The sequence below is a fragment of the Arvicanthis niloticus genome, chromosome X (assembly GCF_011762505.2).
Source record: "Arvicanthis niloticus isolate mArvNil1 chromosome X, mArvNil1.pat.X, whole genome shotgun sequence".
NCBI lineage: Eukaryota > Metazoa > Chordata > Mammalia > Rodentia > Muridae > Arvicanthis > Arvicanthis niloticus.
This window is the reverse complement of record NC_047679.1, coordinates 27,880,475-27,905,004: the sequence shown is the minus strand read 5'-3', so window position 1 is coordinate 27,905,004 and position 24,530 is coordinate 27,880,475. Positions and strand designations below refer to the sequence as shown.

At 37.0% G+C, this 24,530-nt stretch overlaps 1 protein-coding gene across 1 annotated transcript in view; it reads left to right on the top strand.

Moving 5' to 3' along the window:
* The first annotated feature begins 7,499 nt into the window (after positions 1–7,499).
* The window catches only part of LOC117694412 (sex comb on midleg-like protein 2), a 77,680-nt gene continuing 60,649 nt past the window's right edge, over positions 7,500–24,530 (top strand). The window contains exons 1-5 of the mRNA XM_076918583.1: positions 7,500–7,541; positions 11,236–11,306; positions 12,040–12,274; positions 14,641–14,729; positions 21,356–21,599. Coding sequence (XP_076774698.1) covers positions 12,076–12,274; positions 14,641–14,729; positions 21,356–21,599 — 532 coding nt within the window. The 5' untranslated portion in view covers positions 7,500–7,541; positions 11,236–11,306; positions 12,040–12,075. The remainder of the gene's footprint in view (positions 7,542–11,235; positions 11,307–12,039; positions 12,275–14,640; positions 14,730–21,355; positions 21,600–24,530) is intronic.

Below are 24,530 nucleotides of genomic sequence, written 5' to 3'. Positions count from 1 at the left end.
TTGATGGAATAGCTTGAAGACAATTGGTATTAGTCTTCCTTGAAGTCCTGATAGAATTCTGCACTAAAACAATCTGACCCTGGACTTTTTTTTGGTGGGGAGACTTTAAAGGACATCTTCTATTTCTTTAGGGTTTATAGGCCTGCTTAAATGGTTTATCTGCTCCTGATTTAATTTTGGTATCTGGTACCTGTCTAGAAATTTGTCCATTTCATCCAGATTTCCAATTTTGTTGAAGTATAGGCCTTTGTAGTAGGATCTGATGATTTTTTTAATTTCCTCTGTTTCTGTTGTTATGTCTGCCCTTTTCAGTCCTGATTTTATTAATTTGAATACTGTCTCTGGGCCCTTTGGTTAGTCTGGCTAAGGGTTTGTCCATCTTGTTGATTTTCTCAGAGAACCAGCTCCTGGTTTTGTTGATATTTTGTATAGTTCTTTTTGTTTCAGCTTGGTTGATTTCAGCCCTGAGTTTGATTATTTCCTGCTGTCTACTCCTCTTGGGTATACTAGCTTCTTTTTCATTCTAAGATCTTTCAGGTTTGCTGTCAAGTTGTTAAGTGTATGCTCTCTCCAGTTTCTTTTTGAAGGCACTTAGAGCTATGATTTTTCCTCTTAGTACTGATTTCACGTGAGTCCCACAAGTTTTAGTATGATGTGTCCTCATTTTCATTAAATTCTAAAAAGTCTTTAATTTCTTTCTTTATTTCTTCCTTGATCAAGCCATCCTTGAGTAGAACGTTGTTTAGTTTCCATGTGTATGTGGGCTTTCCATTGTTTTTGTCATTGTTAAAAACCAGCCTTAGTCCATGGTGGTCTGATAGGGTGCAAGGAATTATTTCAATCTTTTTGTATCTGTTGAGGCCTGTTTTGTGACCAATTATATGGTCTATTTTGGAGAAGGTACCATGAGGTTCTAAGAAAAAGGTATATTCTTTTGTTTTAGGGTAAAATGTTATATATATATATATATATATACATATATATGTATATACATATATGTATATATGTGTGTGTATATATATTTGTATATATATACATATATATGTGTGTACATATATGTATATATATACATATATATGTATATGTGTGTATATATATATATATATATATATATATATATATATATATATATCAGTTAAATCCATTTGGTTCATAACTTCTGTTAGTTTCATTGTATCTCCCTTTAGTTTCTGTTTCCATGGTCTGTCCATACCTGAGAGTGGGGTGTTGAAGTCCTCCACTATTATTATTGTGTGAGGTGTGATGTATGCTTTGAGTTTTAGCAAAGTTTCTTTTATGTTACGTGGGTGCCCTTACATTTGGGGCATAGATATTAAGAATTGAGAGTTCATCTTGGTACATGTTTTCCTTTGATGATTATTAAGAGATATTAAAGGAAAAATGATTCTTATTCCTGTCACTTTTGTTGTAGGATGTAGAATTATGTTTGTGTAAGTTTCTTCTTTTGGGGTTGTTGGGAGATTTCTTTCTTGTCTTTTCTGTGTTGTAATTTCCCTCCTTGTGTTGGAATTTTCCATCCATTATCCTTTGAAGTGCTGGATTTGTGGGAAGTTATTTTGTAAATTTGCTTTTGTCATGGAATATCTTAGTTTCTCCGTCAATAGTGATTGAGAGTTTTGCTGGGAATACGAAGTCTGGACTGGCATTTGTTTTCTCTTAGGGTCTGTATGATATCGGTCCAGGATCTTCTGTCTTTTATGGTCTCTGGTGAGAAGTCTGGTGTAATTCTTATGGATCTGCCTTTATATGTTACTTTGCCTTTTTCCCTTACTGCTTTTAGTATTTTTTCTTTGTTTTGTACATTTGCTGTTTTGACTATTATGTGGCGGGAAGTATTTCTTTTCTGGTCTAAACTATTTGGAGTTCTGTAGGCTTCTTGTATATTTAAGGACATCTCTTTCTTTAGGTTAGGGAAGTTTTCCTCTATAATTTTGTTGAGGATATTTACTGGTCCTTTAAGTTGGGAGTCTTCACCCTCATCTATACCTATTATCCTTAGGTTTGGCCTTCTCATTGTGTCCTGGATTTCCTGGGTGTTTTGGGTTAGGAGCTTTTTGCATTTTGCATTTTCTTTGACAGTTGTGTCAATGTTTTCCATGGTATCTTCTGCACATGAGATTCTCTCTTCCCTCTCTTGTATTCTGTTGGTGATACTTGTGTCTATGACGGCTGATCTTTTTTTTTTTTTTTTAGGTTTTCTATCTCCAGGGTAGTCTCCCTTTGTGATTTCTTTATTGTTTCTACTTCCATTTTTAGATCCTGGACAGTTTTGTTTAATTTCTTCACTGGTTTGTTTGTTTGTTTAATTCCTTCACCGGTTTGGTTGTGTTTTCTTGCAATTCTTTAAAGGATTTTTGTGTTTCCTCTTTAAGGGTTTACCTGTGTCATACTCAAATTCTTTGAGAGTGTTATTTATGACCTTCTTAAAGTCCTCTAACATCATCATGAGAAGTGATTTTAATTCTGTATTCTGCTTTTCTGATGTGATGTGGTGTTCAGGGCTTGCTATGTTTGGAGAACTGGGTTCTGGTGATGCCAAGTAACTTTGGTTTCTGTTGTTTACCTTCCTGTGCTTGCCTGTCGACATTTGGTTAACTCTAGTGATACCCTCTCTCACTGGTTCTGACTGGGGACTGTCTTTTCAGGTATCTTGCTTGTGTCAGAACTCCTCAGGTTCCAGATGTCTCTGTGATCCTGTGATCCTGAGGTCCACCTGCTCTGAGTGCAATGTCTCCTCTAGGATGTCTCAGGGTAAGGTGTCTTCTTGAGAGCAGACCAATTCGGTGTTCACTGCTCTGAGTGCAGTGGTTCCTCTAGAATGTCTCAGGATAAGGTGTCTGCTGCTCTGGGTTCCGTGGCTCCTCTAGGATGACTAGAGTATGGTCTAGGATGAAAGTGGATGGTGTCCCCTGCTCTGAGGTCAGTGGCCTCTCTGGGATGTCTCAGGATACAGTTTATACAATGATGTAGACCCACTGGGTGTCTGTTCCTGCTACTGGGATCCAGAGAGGGTGGAGGGATCCTTTCTTAACTCCTTTACTGATTATTGACCTTTTTGGAACCTGTAATTTATTCTCATTTCCAAATGTTGTTTCTCAAACAAAGTCTCAAGTTTTGCCATTATGCATGAGAAATTACAGGTATCCAGCAGGGTGGCAGATACAGGTAGGATGTTTGGAATTTTCAGAGGCTTCTGTAATAAGGTCTACACTCTGAACTTGGAATGGGCTATTTGAATCTTCAAAATCCACCCTATTCATGCTGACACACTTCTTCCAACCAGTCCAGACCTTCTATTCCTTTTAAATCATTCTGCTCTCCTGTAATTAATTATTAAAAATTTTGATCCTCTGGTGACCAATCTCATCCAACTTCTTATACTGTTTTAGTGATTTTCTTTAGCATTTCATATGTGTATGGGGAGGTATGTGGCTGTGGGTTTCATGTGAGTGTGCTTTAGTAGATCTTTCTGTTTTGTTCTTTCTATGTTCTTGTATATTTGACTACTACATACTCTGTACTCAGGCATGCACAACTTTTTGTGTCTCCAAGGTTTACATAAGAATTTGCAGGATGGTAGGCTATTTTCTTCCACCATGTGAGTTTAGGGTTTGAACTCAGCCTAATTTGTAAATTGAATTTGTAAATTGCTCTTTCTATCTCTATGAAGAATTGATTTGGAATTTTGATGGTTATTGCATTGAATCTGTAGATTGCTTTTTGGCAGGATAACCATTTTTACTAAGTTAATCCTGTCAATCCAGGAGCATGGGAGATCTTTCCATCTTCTGAGATCTTGTTCAATTTCTTTCTTCAGTGACTTGAAGTTCTTGTCATACAGATCTTTCACTTTATGGTTGGATATAATGGATGGATGGATGGATGGATGGATGGATGGATGGATGGATGGATGGATATAAGGATGGATGGATACATGGATGGATACATGGATGGATAGATAGATGGATATAAGGATGGATGGATAGATGGATGGATGGATATAAGGATGGATGGATGTTTCTATTGTTAGTTACTTCATTTATTTGTTCAATGCTTAATTAGATACTTTGTTCTGTGTGGCTAGACCTCATTGATTTCCTCTTTTCCTTGCTGGCTGGCTGCTGCCTTCCAAGAGCTGGGTGCCATCAGGCAACAGTGACTAAATTTTCTCCTGATTTTGTACTTTCAATGTCTTTCTGATTTTCTCCTTTGCCCTATTCTCCTCCACAATATCTTTCCTTCCATTCCTATTCTTTGTTCCCCTCCTATTTATTTTGAAATTTGCCTTGTCCCACACCTGTGATTTGGGCCTGTGCAGCTGCCTCTTCTGTTTCTTCTGTTTAGTCCTTCTTTCTGTCTCTTTTTCCATATCCTCTGCCTATTCCTCCTTTCCCCTGTAAGGGTTATGTCTTTGTCCCCATTTCAAGTGCTTGCCCTTTGTCTTTTCTGACTATATCCTTTCCCCACAATTATTACTGTAATTTTATCTTCCCATTTAAAACATTCTAAACCATTTTCTCAATTACAAGAGTATGGTCCTTATTTCTAAACCCATTTCTTTTTCCAGACTAGATTAGTTTCCCAGTATTGTTTTTTATTCGTTGTTTTTGTGGTGGTGGTAGATTTTGTCATAGCTATCATCCTGATCATTGATAATTGTTTATCTTGAGAAAAGGACTGTATCTAACCAGAGTTGTCTAGAACTCACAGAGGGTCCTATTTTTGCTTCAGACTTACTGGGATTGAATCTTGCTCAGTCATCAGGGCCAGATGTGCAATTTCAAACCATTTCTATTTCTCCCATTGACATCCCTTTCCCTGTTGTCCACCCTTTTCTGGTCTTCTGGAACTCATTCCCCTTCCAAACCTTTTTCTTCCTTTTGTGTGTATTTTCTACCAGACTCTTTTAACTTTACTTTTTACCCATTCTCAACCCTTCCCCAGACATTTCCACATTCCCACACTCTTTCCCCCATTGCTCCAGGCCAATAGGCCTGATCTAGACTGATCTCATGTCTTTCCATAACTCTTATCAAGTTCTCACCCACTTCACCATGACACATTTGTAACTAAAGGACCAGTTTTTTCCCTTCCTCTCCCCAATTCTCAGTTTTTCTGTTTTAGCATCTTCCCTTCCCAGGTCTTTGACCTTGTTAAATATTTTCCTCTTGTCCATTTTGCAAGTCGAGTGTTTGCAATCGAACAGTCACGAGAGAAGCAATAAGGAAATATTTTTCTGTTCACTCTATGTTAAAAGGGAGTTCTGTGCATTTCAACTAACCCTTAGTTATCAATTGTGTGTAAGTTTCTCTAGTAACTCTGTGACCTGAAAGTTTAGTCTGTGTTGGCCTTTTAGGAGTCCAACATCACTGGTTGTCTATGTACTTGGCAAGCTGGAGCTGACTTCCTGCAAATCCTACATCTGGTTTCCTTTCCTTGGGCAGCAGGCTCCTTTTAAGACCCGCCTATAGGGGGCGGTAGAGGAGGTAGCTCACTTCCGGTTCCCAGAAATCCCTGTTGTGTGATTGGCAGCTTGGGCCGTTGGGCCAGAGGCTGTGGCGCCGAGGTGCTGAGGCCTTAACAGGGCTTTCGCGCCTGGCTTGTGGACATTCTCCGAGTTGAGGGTCTCCTCCTTCGATTCCAAGTGTGGGGTTCGGCCCAGTGGATCCCTCTGCTCACCATGGCAGTGAGTAGAATGTTTCTAGGGATTCGGCCCCGCACCTCCGTGTCTCCTCAGGCGTTTCGTCCTCTCACTTCAGTGTTGCCCTTTGAGGGCCCCTGGAACTTTCTAGTTCCTTGACTTCTCCCTCAACCCAGGGGATGTGGTGGTGGGGCGCTTTCCTAAGTCAGGTTTGTCATGTATTTGAGATGTTTATGACCGTCCTTCCCAGTCGGAGTACGTTTTCAGTGTTGTTGCTGCTTGTTGGGAGTGTGGGGAGCGGTTTCCTTCCCAGGTTTCTCTCTCTCCATGGTCCTTTCCTGCTTCCTCTCTCTCCTACAGCGTCTTCACACCTTTTAGCTCTTCCCTCCACTCTGCCTCCTTCAGAGCTCTGCCCCTCCCGCCCAGGTCTTTCTCTCTCTCTCTCCCCTTCTGTCCTTTTCCCTGAGGCTCCTGGTAATGTTTATTTCCTTTTTCTGTGCCCATTGTTTATCTCTTACCACTCACTCTCCTTTTGTCCCCCTCCCCCACTCACTTTCTCCTGCTCCTCCCTTGCTACCCTTATGTGCTTTTGCCTTTCTAATCTCCCTTCTTCCTTTCCTGCAACTTTAGGGGTTCTCCTGTGTTTTTTCTAGGCTTTCTAATACTTCTTTTTTATCCTTATTCCTTCCTATTTTTCCTCTTCTAACCAACGCATTTCTGTATATTTGTCCCTATTCTTAAATTTCCATGTTTTTAAGGGTTCATTTTCGTATTATCAGTTTTATAGTGGGGAGTATATTTAGGTTGTAATTGATGGCCTGGCTGGATCAGCTTCCAGTCTGTTAGTTTCCAATGACAGTTATTTGTAAAGGGTTCTTTGTATTTATGTTCTCATGTTCAGCACATAATTGTCATAGTTTTTTTTAATGTTTGAATTGTAGATGTCACATAGCATTTCAGTATGTTATTAGGGCACATCTTCAATAATTTGCAATGTATTCTTTACATTTGGATAGAGGATTTGTGGGTGTGTGTGTCTGTTCTTGGCCAGTGTGCCTGCATATTTTACTGCATGCTTGCCTGGTTTTGTTTGTGTGTGTAAGAGAAATACACAGAGATTTACACTTTGCATGTGTGTGAAAGAGGGGAGGGTGGAGAGGGGGAAAGAAAGAGACAGGGAGAAAGACACAGATCCAGTGAGACAGGGATAAGTAGATAGAAAGAGATACAAAGAGTTTGTTTCATGACTCCTCTATATAGGTGTGGCCCTCGTGTTACAAGCCTTTGTGCTTTAGACAGGCATAGAGATTTCCAGTGAGTGGTTTCTGGAGTTGGTTATTCCAATCCACACTGTTGTTACTAGGATTGGAATTATTTGTTACCAAGCCACTATCCATGATCACTTAAACTTCAAGATCCTCCTGCTACAGCTTCCTAGTATTGGGATTATAGGTCTAGACTACAGTAATTACTTGGCTTCTAACAAGCAATTTTCGTTAGAAAACTTGATTCATGGAATTTTTCACTGCATTCATGATTTTTCTACTTAGGGCTCTTATATAGGCCTCAATTTGAGTATTAGTGACTGCCTACCTACCATCTACTCTGATTTAGTCTTTCAGTTTTGATTTTCCCCTAAAAGGAAACCCTATACTTACCCAAGTTCCATTACCAATTACTACTCTTAACTCTTTTTCTAGTTCACAGCTCCCTTGTTTTTATTCAGGGGGGGAAGCTATTAAAGTCATCTGACTCTGAAAATCATTTTTATTATTATAACCTCTTAGAAATGTATAGTACTTAAACTAAGGACTTATGTGTTTTTCTTTGTAGGAAGACATAGCAGAAGCAAATACCACGGGGCAAACAGCAAATGAAGGTAAGGTTTTTTTTAGGTATTTGTAGCTAGTGTGTTGCCATATATTGAACTTTTGAAACAAAGTTTCAAAAATGTTTAAAGAAAATAATATTAAGCAACTACTTGCTTAATTGTATACTTTTCCCTATTGAATAGTGTCACCCTTTGTTTCTAGTGTTTTCCTCCTAGATGATTTCTTATTAAATATTGGAAAGAAGAAATTCTTTCTAAGGGTTCTCTTTAGACATATTCTATCAGCAACTCAAAAGAAGGCATCAGGTCTCCTAGAGTTGTTTCAGGCCTAACCTGGATACCAGGAACTAAACTTAGGTTATCTACAAGAGCAGTAAGAGTTCTTACCAGATGAGCCTTCTCTCTCACCTCTAAATACAAAATTTTTTAAAAATTTATACTAGAGATATGTGTTTAGAATTTTCAACCTTAATTTTATAAATAAGGAGACTGTAAAGTCATGGAGGTAACTGAATAGGTCATACAGTAGTCTTTAACAAAGCCAAGGTAAGAATCATTATCTGCTGCACCAGGGATGTAAGTTCAGCATTAACCGTAACTTGACTAGCATGTGAAAAGCATATTTTCAGGTCACCCCAATAAAAAATAAAATTAAAACTATTGAAAATTAGAAATACAAATGGAATAAATACAATTCTTTTTCTTTCTTTTTAATTAATCACTCCATTCTTTTACACCTCAAATGATGTCCTCCTTCCTAGTTACCCCTCCACAAACTCCCCATCCCACATCTACCCTCTCCCCCTCCCCTTTCTTAACTATAATATGAATAAATGAATAATTGTTTCATCTGGTATTTCTGTAGGTAGAAGTGTGCTTCTTATTGACTCATTAATAGGTCATACTGGTTTACACTTTGTCGTGCTTCATTTCCCATAATTCACTCTTCACACATTTGCTTCCTTATTCTTTGTTCAAGTTTTATATATCTTACTACTTTTCTTCTGATTACATGTTGGATTCTGAATATTGCCTTTTAATTTTGCTTAATTTATTGACTGTATTACTTTGGTATAGTATTTATAAATAGATTTTGGTTTCCCTAGAATAAGACCCATGCCATTTCAATTTTTTTGTCTTACAAATTCTTAATATAGGACTATTTCATTAATGTAAGTTTGTGTTTTCTGCAGAAAATTTAAACAGAAATAAGTGTATATATTCCTCTAAAATTTTTATATTTCATGAAGAATTTCTTAATGAAAACCTGAAAGACTTATCAGTCATTCCTATATGAGAACTTTGAGTCCTGAGATTTAAGTATTCACACTTAAGAAAATGAACTCAGCTTCAAAAGCATTGATACTGTTGATTATTTGATGATATTAAGGATTTAGGTTAATTTTAGCATTATGCTTAAGTTCTACATGCAGTTTTCTTATATATACAATAATTTGAGTGGCATATATTTTAGATTTGTGAGAGCTAAAGGATTTTGAGTACTTGAATTGTTTAGTTTAGCATAGAGGAAAACCTGAGTAGTTTGTTGAATTATGTTGTATTCTAGATTGCACAGAGTATTTTAAATACTTGAAAACATCATTTTAATTTTAGGAAATTATTTTAAGCAATTTAAAGATCTACCAGTAGTTCATTTAGATGTATTTGCACACTTATTTAACAAATTCTTGAGACCATTCAATATCAGCTGCTGAAGCAACATGTTTTCAACTCTGTGGTAGTATTCCACATCATGTGGAAACAGAATCAAACTGGAATTTTAGATCATTGGCTAAGTTTTTTATTTAAAAGATTTTATAGTCTTATGCCTGGCATGTGTAGTGCAACTGCATAGGTACACATAGCAAAAATATATTATTTTATTGCATACAGGTGTGGCTAATAGTGATGTTGAGAAGCTAGTTGTTCACATCTTCCCCTTACTTCATGCTTCATGGAAGCATGTAGGTTTGGTATCCTATAGTCAGCCATGGTATCATTATTTATATTACAGAAATCTACTGATACTGACAGTAATTTTTATTTGTATTTTCTAGAAAGTTGATTGGCAAACAATTTTTGTGCATATATATACACGTATATATATATGTATATATACATATATACGTATATATATGTATATGTGTACACACACACACATATCTGTGCTATCCTTTGAAGGATGTGGTAATCCTTCCTTTGGGGGTATATTGGCTATATTCTAAGATTCTGTCCCAGTAGATGCTTGGAACTGGATATTAATGTGTGTATTACATATACATGTGTGGTGGTGTTTGATTTGTGAATAAGGCACAGCACAAGATTGGCAGCTGTTAGCATACATATCAGGAACTTCAACTTACTGTGTTTCATTCATTGTTGAGAGTTGTTACCCTTCCACTTAAAGAAAGAATAGCAATTTATGGTTTCTCTCTCCTGTATCTGAATTACCTGCACCACTATACTTGCACTTTGTGGCTATTGTTAAGTTGGAAGATAAAATATCTGAACACTGGCTGGTTGATAACTTACTTAGCAGGCAGTCTGATGACAAAGTTGTGACTAAGTGATTAACAGACTGGTTGCATTCATGGCGTATGTCTCTTGAGTGGGATGGAATGTGAGTGTGAGATTTCATCTTACCAATTAGAACAACTGTACACTTTAAAACTTATAAATTATCTCTGAAGTTTTCTTTGTAATATTTTGGACTGCAATTGAATGCAAATAATTGAAGTCATACATATTGGAGCCTGAGAATAAAGAAAGTACTACTGCATATCAGAACTAGTAATCCAGATTCACCTATGGATGAGGAAGGAGTAAATCGTATTTTATACTCGTTAACAAAAATATAGAAAAACTTTGTTATCTGAAAATTAAACCATATATAAATATATATTTTTAGCATTTCTAGTCAGTTTGTTAGTGTCTTGACAATCTCGCTAGGACAGTGAATTGAGCAAATGTGTTCATACCAGGCAGAATGCACTGTTTTTTGATAGCATTGTAGTATTCCATGAAGACTACATGGAAGAGCACAGCAAAAATATATAGACGATGTAACAGCACTACAGTACTCTATTTCAGTAACTGCACTGTTCAGTTGCATACTGCTGTGTCTTAACACTGTGTTCTTCACACTATGGATGGAGATTTAAGAGTGCATTAAGAACTACCCTGGTTCTAAGAAGTTTTTAAAAACACCTTTACATCTCCATAAAAAAACAAAGCACCTTTACGTTTATGGGAGTGGACAATGTAAACAAAATTGTTGAGCAAATTTATATTTAACACATACGCACAGATATTCTAGTCTATGAAAAATGTCCCAGGTTTCTAGTGTCCCCATTTTTTTCTTGCAGTGTAGAGTATTGAACACTGGGCCTCTACTACTGCTGCACATCCCAGGCACCTTCCTTCAAATTCATTCTGCTTTACTCCACAATTCATCCAGAGGATATGAGTTATAATTTCTTTCAGGACCATTATTATCAGGATGTTGCTTTTATTTCAAAGTATGATTGAATGTAAATTGAGGAGTTAAAACCTGGTTCATAGGACATATTTTTCCTTTTTTATTTTTGAAGATTATAATGTAATTGCATCACTTTTTCATTCCCTTTACTTCCTTCAAAGCCTCTCATACCCCTACTTGTCTAGGTGTGGACTAAATCTTACTTTATTCAGGATAAAAACTACATACTTCAAACTTACCCCATTTTGTATGTTTTTTTTCCAGACCATTTTGACTGGGACAAGTATTTGAAAGAGACTGGGTCTGTAAGTGCTCCTTCAGAATGTTTCAGACAGGTATGCCAAAATTCTTTTGATAATTTATACAGTAACATACATGATTATCTTGTAGAAGGGTGTCTGTCTGTGTGGGTATACGGCTCTGATAGTATGAAGGGAAATTGGGATTATGTTTGTGCCACTGATTACCAGATGATCTCTTTGCAGTAATTTTTAAATTGCCCATGTAGAGGGAAAGACAGAAATGGCGAGTAATTATAAGAAGTATAACCCTGTACTGACAAGGCTCATGGAACAGATGCTATTTAAGATTGTTAGGATGTGAAGAAAGAAAACAGCCAAAATAAGATGAGCATCAAGAGATGGCACAGAATATCTAGAGTGCAAGGTAGATGGAGGCACCTGTGGGATCATGGTCAAAAGTATGTAGGGATGTTTGCAATGTGCAGAGGAGTTTAACATTATCATAGGCTTTGATAGGACTTCTAGTTTGCTCCTTTCAAGAGGAATTGCCTCATGAGGTTCTTATTTAAAAAAATCTTTCAGGATGCATCTTATAAGCAATAACTGGGTTTTGTGGATGTGCCTGTAAGTGAGGGTAGTGATGTCCAATGTTTTTATGCTGCATTTCAGTCAAAAGGGAGATTTGGCCTTGAGCCTTGAAAACCTGACCTCATTCAACTTGTACTATGACTGTACCTAAAAATGTCACCTAGCTATTCTGGTATCACAGTTTACCATATATTTTTCTTATACTTTATGCATTTAACACTATGTTATTTATTTATAGTCTAAGATACCACCAACTAATGAATTCCAAATTGGTATGAAGTTGGAAGCCCGTGACCCTCGCAATATTGATTCAGTGTGTGTTGCTTCGGTCATTGGCATTACTGGAGCCAGATTGCGTCTACGGCTGGATGGTTGTGACAATAAGAATGATTTTTGGAGACTTGTGGATTCATCAGACATACAGCCTGTTGGGACATGTGAACAAGGAGGAGATTTGCTTCAGCCTCCACTGGGTAAGGATAAACAGTTCTTAAAATAACATAGTCTTACTAGTAAGCTATTTATTAGAGGTGGTTTTAAGTGTCCTTTAAAAAATCCCTCAGGCCTTCTTGTAAGTAGATGGTCAGGGAGGTCCTGTAGAAGATACATGATTGGAGAGGAACTCAGCACCATCTCACTTTTATACATACTGCACAAGTATGCTGAAAGGTCTCATTTTTAACAGATGTTATATTAATCTTCAATTTTAAAATACCAAAAGAAGCTTTCTTATGCATGTAAATTCAGAGACTCTTCTAGAGAAGAAGCCTGTATTTTTATGAGTTGTATGCCTGGTACTGTCCATTGAGGCATTCAACACTTTTGGGTAGAGGAGGAGGGTAGGAAGAATGTGAGATTCTACGTTATGAGAGGAGTACAAGAACCAGTATTTTTCACTCATTGAGAGTCCTAACCATTAGACACCAGTTAGGCTTTGAAAAGGATGAGAAAAGGGACATTTTAGTAAGGGTTAAATTTAAGCACATGTAGTGCTCAGTTTGGGCTATGTTTTTAAAAGTAAACCAGTTATAACATATTTTGGGAAAAATTTTATGATTGAGGAGTATTTCAATGATTTGCAGAAAGTAAGTGATTCATTTATTTGGTCAATTTGCACTCTCAATGGATTTTTTATACTGGTTTTTATGTTTTTTACAATGCTGAAATAATTGATGTAAAACCCAGAACATTTTTTCCTATTAGTGAAATATTTCCCAAGAACAAATAATACAGACTACTGTGAATAAGTACTTTTCTAATATCTTTTCAAATGTTGTTAATTAAAACTGATGTAGTTTAAGCACTAGGGTGCAGCGTGATAATAACACATACTTAGCATTCACAAAGTGTACTATATTAAATTGTTATTACCAAAAACAATTTTTTGAAAGTAATTTTAAAGGAGATGCAGGGAAGCTTAGTGGCAAAGCACTTCATTGGTTAATGGACGCATACATCCTTGGTTTTAAATTGGTCAGTGGTATGTTTGTTTTTCCTGTCTTGTTCTTTGTTTGCATCTCAGTGCTGTAGTTCAGGTTGGCTTGAATTGTTGATCCTCCTGCCTCAGTTTCCCAAGTTTTGAGATTATAGTTACATGCCACTACATATTTTTTATATTTTGCATTTTTATTTCTCTCACATTTATTGATTGTGTGTGTGCCCACATATCATAGAACATGTGAAGATCAGAGTACAACATGGGCATATTGGTCATTTTGCTTGTACCATGTGGGTTCTAGATAGCATAACTAGAACTATAAACTCAGATGGTCAGGTTTGACAATAAATATTGAGTCACAAACATGCTATCCATTTCTACTATCATTTGTTTTCTAGTTATATTTTGGGGGAGTTTCTGTAAAGAATATTTGAGGATGATTTGTCTCTCTCAACATTTTGTATATGCTGTCCTGTTGATAGCTCTGTTGACAGTGACTCACATGCTTCCCTACTTTAGTGAATGCATTCATTTAGAGTGCATATAACCCTTTTCCAGTTCTGACTTTGGGACAGACAGGTTTTGAGTGAAAATGATTGCTTCAGAAAACAGTATGCCTAATGCTGTTATAAGTTGGTAAAATTTTTAAACAAGCCTCTTTTGGTAAATTCTCTTATAAATTTCAAGATTATGTTTAGTATATGTAAAAGTTGTTACAGGAAGCTAAGTCTGTTTTACTAATATTTTATGAGAAGTTTCAGACATGCACAAATGTAAAAGAATTTTATAGTGAGTATCCATAAACTCCCTACCTCATTTTACCATACTTGGTTTTTTATGTGTTCACTGATCTTGTGTATCTCAGAGAAGTCATTTATATTAATATAGTTTCCTTAAATACTTAAGCATGGATAGTGTTAACTAGAATGTGTTCATAGTTGTTCTCCTTTTAAAACTTAGAATAAGATGCATTTTATATATGTAAATTTGTAAAGCTCAAAAGACATGGTCTTTCTGGAAGGCCAGAAGTGAGAGACTCTGAGAAAAGGGGGGCTTGAAGCCTTTTGCAACCTTGTCCATGCTTGCATGGTTGTTAGAAATAGAATGAAAGGGCTCGTGAGCTATAGTGTGCATTACCTGTATAATTATGGCCTGCCCCAAATATAAGAATGCTTGTTGCCAAACCCTTGTTGCCAATGGTTTCTCTAAAATGAAAGTTTCTGGTTCCACTTTGATATTAGTGCCAGACATTAGAATGGTGGCTCTAGCTACAAGAAGATTTACCTCTTTTACTCAAGTCCTTAGAAAGTCATTCTCTGAAAAGGATTGGTGCATGTTACCCATTTATTCTCCATTGTCATAGTTTCACAGGTTTTTAATGGTATATGATTTATAAAACAGGGTGCAGAATGGGTTCTTCTTCATGGTCCATGTTCTTACTACGTGTCCTAACTGGATCTGAACTGGCACCTGCAGTGTTCTTTAAGAAGGTAAGAAAAGCATTACAAAACATTTCTGTCCTCTAGAAAACATGATTTTATTGTTTTAAGTTGGAATGCTTAACCAGTTTTGTCTTTTCTCAAACAGGAATAAGTCTTTTTAAAATTACAGGCAACTATTGAATGAGTTTGTTAGGGCTGTTGTAACCAAGAGGAATGTCTTCCATAATCAAAAAGCTTTTCCACTTTGGAGTTTGGAGACTGGAAAAATAAGAATGAGGATGCCTTGAAGACTGGTCTCTTTTGAGGCTCACCTTGGTTTATAGTTGACCAGGTTCTTGTGCTCTTACATGGCTTCCACTATATGTGTGCACATGGGTATCTTACTCATTAAACCACACCAGTCAAACTAGATTAAAGCTTTGTTTTCAAATGCATTCATGTTGGTTGTATTTCAACAGAAATTTAGGGTCGAAGAGACACCATGTGCTTCAGAATACCAACTACAGTTGATGTGAGTTTGTTAGTCTTAACAGCCCCATCACATCCAGAAAGATACTGTTTTGTTCTGGTTCTCTCTGACCTTTGACTCTTAGAAGCTTTCTCTACCTCCTTCTTCTAAAATGGTTTCTGAGCCTTGTGGTAGTTGGGGTATGTGATATGGTTATCACATTTGTGGCTGAGCTCTCTGAGAACATTTATTCTCTACACATTGAGCAGTTGATTGATAATTTCCTTTGTAGTACAGAGGACTTTTAATTTCATGAAGTCAAAATTGTTGATTGTTGTTTTTATTCCTGGATGACTGGAGCCCTATTCAGAAAGTTCTTTTTCCTCAGCCTATATACTGAAATGTATTTCCACTCTTCTAGAAGTTTCAGAGCTTTGGCTATAACATTGAGGTTTTTTTTTATTCATTTGGCATTGATTTGTGTGCAAGATGAAAGAGAATGATCAAATTTCATTCTTCTACATGTAGATAGCTAGATTTCTCAATACAATTGGTTTAAATAGCTATACATACACCTCTAGTGTATGGCATCATCATCAGAAATACATCATGTAGCGGAAAGTACATTTAATTATAACCTAGGTCCTCAGTGCTCTTTCAGTGATCACTGTGTCTGTTTTTGTCCCAGTACCATGCTGGTTTTACTGCTGTGGCTCTATTGTATAATTGAAATCAGGACTAGAGACACATCCAGCAGTGGTTTGTTGTTCTTTAATTGTTAAGGATTCTTTAGCCTTCCAGGGTCTTTGGATTTTCATACCGATTTTAGGATTGTTTTTTCAGTTTCTGTAAAAACAATCATGTCAGAGTATTGGTAGATATTGTATTGAATATGCAGATTGTTTTTGGTAGGATAACCATTTTTGTGATATCAGTCCTACCATTCCATGTGCATAAGAGTGCACATAGGAATGCATGTCCATTACTCGTATCATCCTCGGATTTTTTCTTCAGTGTTTTAAAATTTTCACTGTTGATGGCTAGGTTTATTTAACCATCAATTCTAGAGATTAATAGTCTGACATAAAGTTGTGGTCTTGACTTCCTTCTGATGACTCTCTTTGGCCTGTAGGTACTGTGTTCTTGTGCTTTCATGTAGCCTGTATATGTGTTATTTGTGTCTTGTCCTACTTTCCTGTGCTTAAGGACAGTAATGTTATATTAGAATTATGCTCTGTCCTCATTTTAACTAGTTACCCATTTAAGACCCCATTACACCTCAGGAACAGCATAGCCCACAATGAGCTGAGCCATCACACATCAATCCCTTAGTAAAATGAATTCCCCATATCAGCCACTAATTAAGAAGTCAGGGCAATCTTATTTTTTTTTCCATTTAAGAATTTATAAATTCATCTTGATAATAAGTATACAGATTTCTACCAGTAGGTTATGGCTATGCAGTAAGTCCTAGCTAATCCCCCCTGTTCCAACAAAACCACTACTTGTCCCTAGAAAGACAGACCATTATTAACCACATTAGTCCCCAAGCTCAGGGAATAGGGGCGCTGACTCTTCTTTAACTTCTTCAAGCTGATTAAGGGCGTTGAGATTTTAGAAGAGGGGTTGGGGGGAGAGTAAGTTGATAATCCTCTGATGCTGTGTCTTCACTGAATCCAGATGGAATTCCAGGACATCAGAGGTTTGGGCAGGTCTGCTCAGTATGCTTGATGAGTAGATACACCAAGGCTGTGTATTCTGCAATATACAATTCTCAGAACAAGTTTTAGTATCAAGAAAAAAAAAATTTCCACCCCTAGGGCGCTGACATTTTTTTTTTAAAGATGTTGGTTCTGAAGACTTTTTTTTTTCCCCGCTTCTTAAAATTGGTTGTAGTATTTACGTTTCAGATTTTATCCCCTTAGCCTACTTCCTCCCACCACCCAGAAACCTATCCCATCCTCCTCCTTATGCTTCTATGAGGCAGTGACCACACCTACCCCCTCACTATCCCCTCCCCGCCCTCACATCCCCCCCCCACTGTGTGTTCATTCATTCATTTTTCATTCATTTTTTTTATGGGACCAAGAAACTCCTCTCCCACCTATGTCTGACAGGGCCATCCTCCTCTACATATACCTCTGGAGTCTTGGGTCCCTCCCTATGTGTTCCCAGGCTGGTGGTTTAGACCCTGGGGGGCTCTGGTTGTTTGGTATTGTTGCTTTCCACCTGGGGTCAATAACCCTTTCTGCTCCTTCAGTCCTCTCACTAAGTTCTCCATTGGGAAACCCCTGATCATATCAGTGGTTAATTGTGAACATTGTCCTCTGAGTGTTTTAGTCTTTGGCTGACCTCTAAGGAGACAGCTATATCATGTTCCTCACATTATGCACTTCCAGCCATCCACAATAGTGTTTAGATTAGGTGGCTGTACATAGGGTGAATACCCAGGTGGAAAGGTCTCCTGATGGCCCCTCCTTCAGTTTCTGTTCCATGTTTTGTTTCCCTATTTGCTCCCTTGAGCATTTTTATTTCTCGTTCTAAGTAGAACTGAGGCATCTCCTCTTGGTCTTCCTTCTTCATGAGCTTCATGTGGCCTGTGGGTTGAGTCTTCGATAATCCAAGCTTCTGGGCTAACATCCGTGGAGATATGTTTGTGTAACTCTTTTCTTTTGGGGTTTTTGGAAGATTACTTTCTTGCTTTTTCTAGGTTGTAGTTTCCCTCCTTGTGTTGGAGTTTTCCACCAATTATTCTTTGAAGTGCTGGATTTGTGTTGAGATACTGTGTAAATTTGGATTTGTCATGGAATATTTTGGTTTCTCCATCAATAATGATTGACAGTTTTGCTGGGTATAGTAGACTGGGCTGGCATTTGTGTTCTCTTAGGGTCTGTATGATATCGGTCCAGGATCTTCTGGCTTTTATGGTCTCTGGTGAGAAGTCTGGTGTAATTCTTATAGGTCTGCCTTTATATGTTACTTTGCCTTTTTCCCTTACTGCTTTTAGTATTTTTTCTTTGTTTTGTACATTTGATGTTTTGACTATTATATGGCGGGAAGTATTTCTTTTCTGGTCTAAACTATGTGGAGTTCTGTAAGCTTCTTGTATATTTATGGACACCTCTTTCTTTAGGTTAGGGAAGTTTTCCTCTATAATTTTGTTGAGGATATTTTCTGGTCCTTTAAGTTGGGAGTCTTCCCCCTCATCTATACCTATTATCCTTAGGTTTGGCCTTCTCATTGTGTCTTGGATTTCTTATATATTTTGGGTTAGTAGCTTTTTGTATTTTGCATTTTCTTTGACAGTTGTGTCAATGTTTTCCATGGTATCTTCTGCACATGAGATTCTCTCTTCCATCTCTTGTATTCTGTTGGTGATACTTGTGTCTATGACTCCTGATCATTTTTTTAGGTTTTCTATCTCCAGGGTATTGTCCCTTTGTGATTTCTTTATTGTTTCTACTTCCATTTTTAGATCCTGCATGGTTCTGTTTAATTCCTTTTCCTGTTTGGTTGCATTTTCTTGAAATTCCTTAAGGGATTTTTGTGTTTCCTCTTTAAGGATTTCTATCTGTCTACCAGTGCTCTCCTTAAGTTCTTTGAGAGTGTTATTTATGTCTTCTTTAAAGCCCTCTATCATCATCATGAGAAGTGATTTTAATTCTGATTCCTGCTTTTCTGGTGTGATGGGGTGTTCAGGGCTTGCTCTGATGGGGGAGCTGGGTTCTGATGATGCCATGTAACTTTGGTTTCTGTTGCTTACATTCTTGCTCTTGCCTTTTGCCATCTGGTTAACTCTAGTGCTGCCTGTACTTGCTATCTCTGACTGAAGCCTGTCTTTCTAGTTATTTAGCTTGTGTCTGATCTCCTAGGGGTCCAGATGTCTCTGTGATCTTTTCCAGCTGCACTGATTATAGTGGTACCTCTAGGATGCCTCAGGATATGGTGCCTCCAAGGTAGTAGTCCAGCTAGGTGTCTGCTGTTCTGGGTGCAGTGTCTCCTCTAGAATATCTCAGGAAACGTTGTCTGAAACTCTGAGTTCATTTGTTCCTCTGTGGATCTGGATTGAGTGGAACTTCCAGTATGTCTCAGGTGGAATCCGGGGTCCACACAACAGCAGACCTGGCAGAGGTCTGATCTAGGCCTCAGATCTGAGAACTAGTTTCTAAGACACTGTCCAAATTAGAGCGCCTGGGATCCCTGCTTCCTCTGGGTTCTTGGAGGTAGGGGACAGAGCTGCCACCCAAGATCTGCTCAGTGCTCTCTCCCAGACTGGAAGGAACCAGTGTTCCAGGCCGGGAGTGACTTCCTGGGTCCTTTTGGTTCCCAGTTACTCCCTGTTTAGGGCAGGCCCTGCTGTCTGCTTACCTAAGATACTGTCTGAGTTAGAGCACTTGGGATCCCTGCTTCCTCTGGTTTCTTGGATGTTGGGGGCAGAGCTGCCACCCAAGGTCTGCTCAGTGCTCTTGCCCAGACCGGAAGGAACCAGTGTTCCAGGCTGGGAGTGACTTCCTGGGTCCTTTTGGTTCCCAGTTACTCCCTGTTTAGGGCGGGCCCTGCTGTCTGCTTACCTAAGATACTGCCTGAGTTCGAGCACCTGGGATCCCTGCTTCCTCTGGGTTCTTGGATGTTGGAGGCACAGCTGCCACCCAAGGTCTGCTCAGTGCTCTGGCCCAGACCGGAAGGAAGGCCAGGGCAATCTTATAGAGGCATTTTCTCAACTGAAGTTTTCTCCTCTCAGAGGACTCTAGCTTGTGTCAAGTTGACATAAAACTAGTCAGGACAAGTTACCTTAGTGTGTGTTTGGTGTTTGTTTTGTGTTTTTGTTTTGTTTTGTTTAGTCTTTAAGTCATTTACTATGTTTATGACTGACAGTTTTAGGCTGTCCTAAATGGGTATTTTTCTGATTGTTTTCAGCATGCTTATTATTGTAGCTTTGCCTTAAAAGTACTTATTTTTCTATATTGATGGTGAATTTTACTATTTCTCTGGTAGTGTGTATCAGATCTAAGAGTTTTATGGAGGAGTGCTTAGGATCTTTTACTAATATCTTACTTGAAATAAGGATTATTTGACTGTTTCCCTTCCTATTTGTATTTCTCTCTTTTTTTCTCACTGCTCTGGCTAAGCATCAGTCACTGCAGTAGAGAGTAAAGAGAGTACTTGTATATCTCATTCGTGATTTTAGAAGGACTGTGTTCATTGCTCTCCTCAAAACAGTAACTGTAGTGTTGAGTATGGCTTATTATGTTTGTGCTTCTTCTCTTTGTAGTTTGTTTAAAACCTTATTTATGAAGAGATATTAAACATTATTAAAGGCCCTTTCTGTTTCTGTTGAGTTGATAATGTGAACTTTGTCCATGATTTTATTTGTTACTCTTACATTTATAAAGTGTTCCATGTTGACCTTTCTTATAATGCTGATACAAATCCAACTCAATCATGCTATGTATTTCTTGTATTTCTTAATCTGGGTTTGAAGTATTTTGTTGAAAATTTCTGCATCTATGTTAATTGAGGAAATTTCTTTTTGTTCACCTTTATCTCGCTTTTATATCAGGGTAATACTAGCTTTGTAAAATGAGCTTGGCTGTGCTTGATCCCTTTCTATTTTATGAAATATGAGAAGCATTAGTATTAGGTCTTCAAATACCAGTGTATTTCAGCAATGAATTCATCTAGGCTTTTGCTTTTCTTAAAGTGCTAGGGATGCCATTACTACTTTCGTCTCATTGCAAATTATATGTGCATTGCTGTCTTAAGATGTCTTTTTGGTCCAATTTTGGTTGATAAACATCTAGAAACTTACTCTTTCATACATGTTTTCAAATTTATTGGGATATATGTTTTCAAAATATTCCCTAATGAATCCTCTGTACCTTCTATCTTTTGGTTAACTTGGCTGAGAGTTGTCAATCTTGGTTATGTTTTAAAAATAAGTCTTTGCACTCACTCTGTAGACCAGGCTAGCCTCAAACTCAAGGCATTCATTTAAAATTGAATTAAAGGTGTGTGCCATGACGACTGGCCTAAAAATGGCCGAATAAATAAAGAAACAGTTCTTTGCGAGTCCATTAATCTGAGCACTGTAGAGGGAGAGGAAGGTGGATCTCTGATTTTGAGAACAGTCGTGTGTTCAGAGTGAGTTCCACGATGGCCAGGGCTATACAGAAAAGCCCTGTGTGGAAAAACAAATGTCTTGTTGATCACTTGTATGTATTTTTAGGAACCACCACGTCCACCCCAAAATAATTTTGTAGTTGGGATGAAGATTGAAGCTGTCGATAGAAAAAATCCATTTATGATCTGTCCTGCCACAATTGGAGCTGTCTATGGAGATGAAATTCATATTAATTTTGATGGATGGAGTGGAAAATTTGATTATTGGTGCAGCTATGACTCCCGAGATATCTTTCCAGTTGGATGGTGTCGCCTCACAGGAGATGTATTGCAGCCACCAGGAAAAATTGGTACGCTAATACTCAATTACATGTTCTGTTATTTTAGATCTGATTTAATGATATTGTGTTTAATAGTGATGGTATTAGAACTTGATGTCAAATTGGAATGACAGACTGGTAATACAATTCTTTAGTGTAGGTAGTAGAGAAAAAGGAAGATTCAAATTAGGATAATTAGAATTTTAGAGAGTTCCCCAGGAATCTCTTTTAAAATCTTACCTTTAATCTTCTTTTTTTTACAGTCTAGTCTTTATCCTGCTCCTGGTCTACCATGCAACAGTTCCTCATCCCATTTATCCCCACCCCAGTATTCAAGAGGATGTCCCCACACCCTCCACCCCACCCCACCCCACCCTGCCTCACCAGGCTTCCCCGTTCCTGGGGTCCTCAAGTCTCTTGAGGGTCAGATGTGTCTTCTCTCACTGAGGCCAGATCAGGCATTTCTCTGCTGTGTATCAGCTGGTGTATGCTGCCTGGTTGGTGGCTCAGTGTCTGAGAGATCTTGGGGGTCCGGGTTAGTTGGGACTATTGGTCTTCCTGTTTACCATGAATATTATGTCCCAGTTCACACTAAGAATATGGGGAAAGCCAGAAGTCATATTTCGAATGCTGGAGCTGTGTTATTAAAAACATTGAGTGGGTATATGAGATAGTTATTTTAAAAATTACCTTTGTAATTATTATTGAGTTGAAATGTATACATAAGTTCTGGGGATATAGCTCAGTATAGAGTAAGTGCTTAGAATGCAAGGTTGAACATAATAAGGATTAAAATATATTTTACATGGTTCTGTTTACATTTTAAAGGCAAACTGATACTTTGATGTTCTCAAGTAAAATCTATGAAATAAATAAAAATATTGACTCCATAAAGGCTTTCATAGATTTCTGTTCAGTTATTATAATGTTCATCGTTTATAATAGTTTTTCTAAATTTAATACTATGATTATGTAGGTACATTCTTTCAGAGAAATGTCTCTAAGTAATCATTGCTAAGATTAACTGGCCTTGAGTTTAATACAAGCTTACTGCTGGAGTCAAATTTAAACATAATTAAACTTTACCCCACTACATGTTACTTCCATCATTGAAGAAAAGGATTAAATTAGTAGGTAAGGTATACAGAGGAAGTTGGGAATAGAAAAGTACTTTTAGCTATGTTATTCTTGTAATTGAATGCTTTTGTGATTTAGCACATCCCATTACATTAGAGTAATACATACCAGTTCCTTGCTGCTTCATCTGTCAAGTAGGTAGTAATGGGTAATTTTGGTAAATGTTTTTGTGATGAAGATCTATATATGATATTATATAGATCTATATATGATAAGGTAGCCAAGGCATATTATCTGCCTTCAGGAAATTTATCTTCCAGTGGAAGAGAAATAGGCTGGGGCATAGTCCTGTAAAAAATGACAAAAATAGAAATGAAGGACAAATATGAAAGTAACTTAAATTCTGTAGAGAATAGTGATCGAGTAAAGAAAAGCCTTAGAGAAAATATATGATTATTGCAAGAGAAAAAGAAATTTGCTGTACAAAACGGGTATAGGTAGAATAGAGATATCCCAAGATACAAATGTTGACTTTACTCTGTAAACTGATATTTTTTGCTTAAGATATCAGGTGAGATTGGAATGTGTCATTGAGAATGCTACTATCCTTCAGTACCATTTTTTCTTTTATATTGAGCTACATCCCCAGCTCTGTAGTAGTGGCTCTGATTCTGGTTTTTGTGGTGTTTGTTTTTGTTTGTTTGTGATGATAGTGAGTATTAAAAATTTAAAATTAGGATTTTGGTTAAAGTTAAATGGTGTTATTCAGGTATAAGCTTATATAAAAGTTCTCAGCATGTTTTAAGTTAAACTAGCCTTAAATTTAAGTTCAGAAGACTAAGTATATTAAATATATTTTTGATTTTATCAAAGTGCAATCCCATCATGACCTGGACAGTACATATTCCTGTGTGAAATATTTTCCCACAAATTGCAATTTACTTCTACATGCATTCAATCATGGATGTACATAACTGACTTAACCAGATTTCTAAGTTGTTAGATACTGAAGTAATTTTTATATTCATGGTACTAGATTAGATGTTATAAGTACTTTTATGTACATATATTTACATACTTTCATATTTGACACAGTAATTTTTCTTGAAGTTGAGAATGGTTTTGAAGCTGGCAAATGGTTTTTTCAGGAAGTCATACTTACTTTTATTACCCTCAGAAATAGGTAAAGTTATTTTTCTCTCTGCTGTCCAATCTTTGGGAAGATGTTTTTAATTTCTTTATTATTATATTTTCAGATCATAATTTGCTAGAGTATAATAAAACTTTTTTGTTTCCATATGTTTTGGGCATTGATATTCCTTCTGTTTTACTAATTTATTTGTTTCATTTATTGCATAGCTCTAACCCATGTCCTCCAATAAAAACATTTTCCCCAGTCACTTGCGTTATTATTATTATAATCTTTTTTTTCAACAGAAATTTTATTGACTTAAATGTTTCATAATTTAAGGACCTTATTGTTAACTAATTTCAAAAGACATAAAGGATACTAAGCTAATAATATTTCATTAATTAAAAATTTATATTGTTTTTGAGTATTTCTTAAATATAATTGAAATGTTTTTCAGTTTTATCAACAATTGCTTTTCCAAAGCATTTAAAGCTTTGGCAAATAATAAACAATATAGCTGCTGTTTTTAGAGAAGTACAGTGAGATATGAATGGGACTTGATTTGTATAATAGCAATAATTCTCTTTTTGTAAAACTGAACACTTTTATGATCAGAAATAATGAAGTTTTAATTTGACTTAGCAAGGTTAGAGAGTTTTGTTCCTTTTCCTTATTTATCCACATTTTCTTTTCCTGTCTCCTGTATGACACTATGTTCTTTCCAAGCCATCTTTGATGTCATAATCAATTTT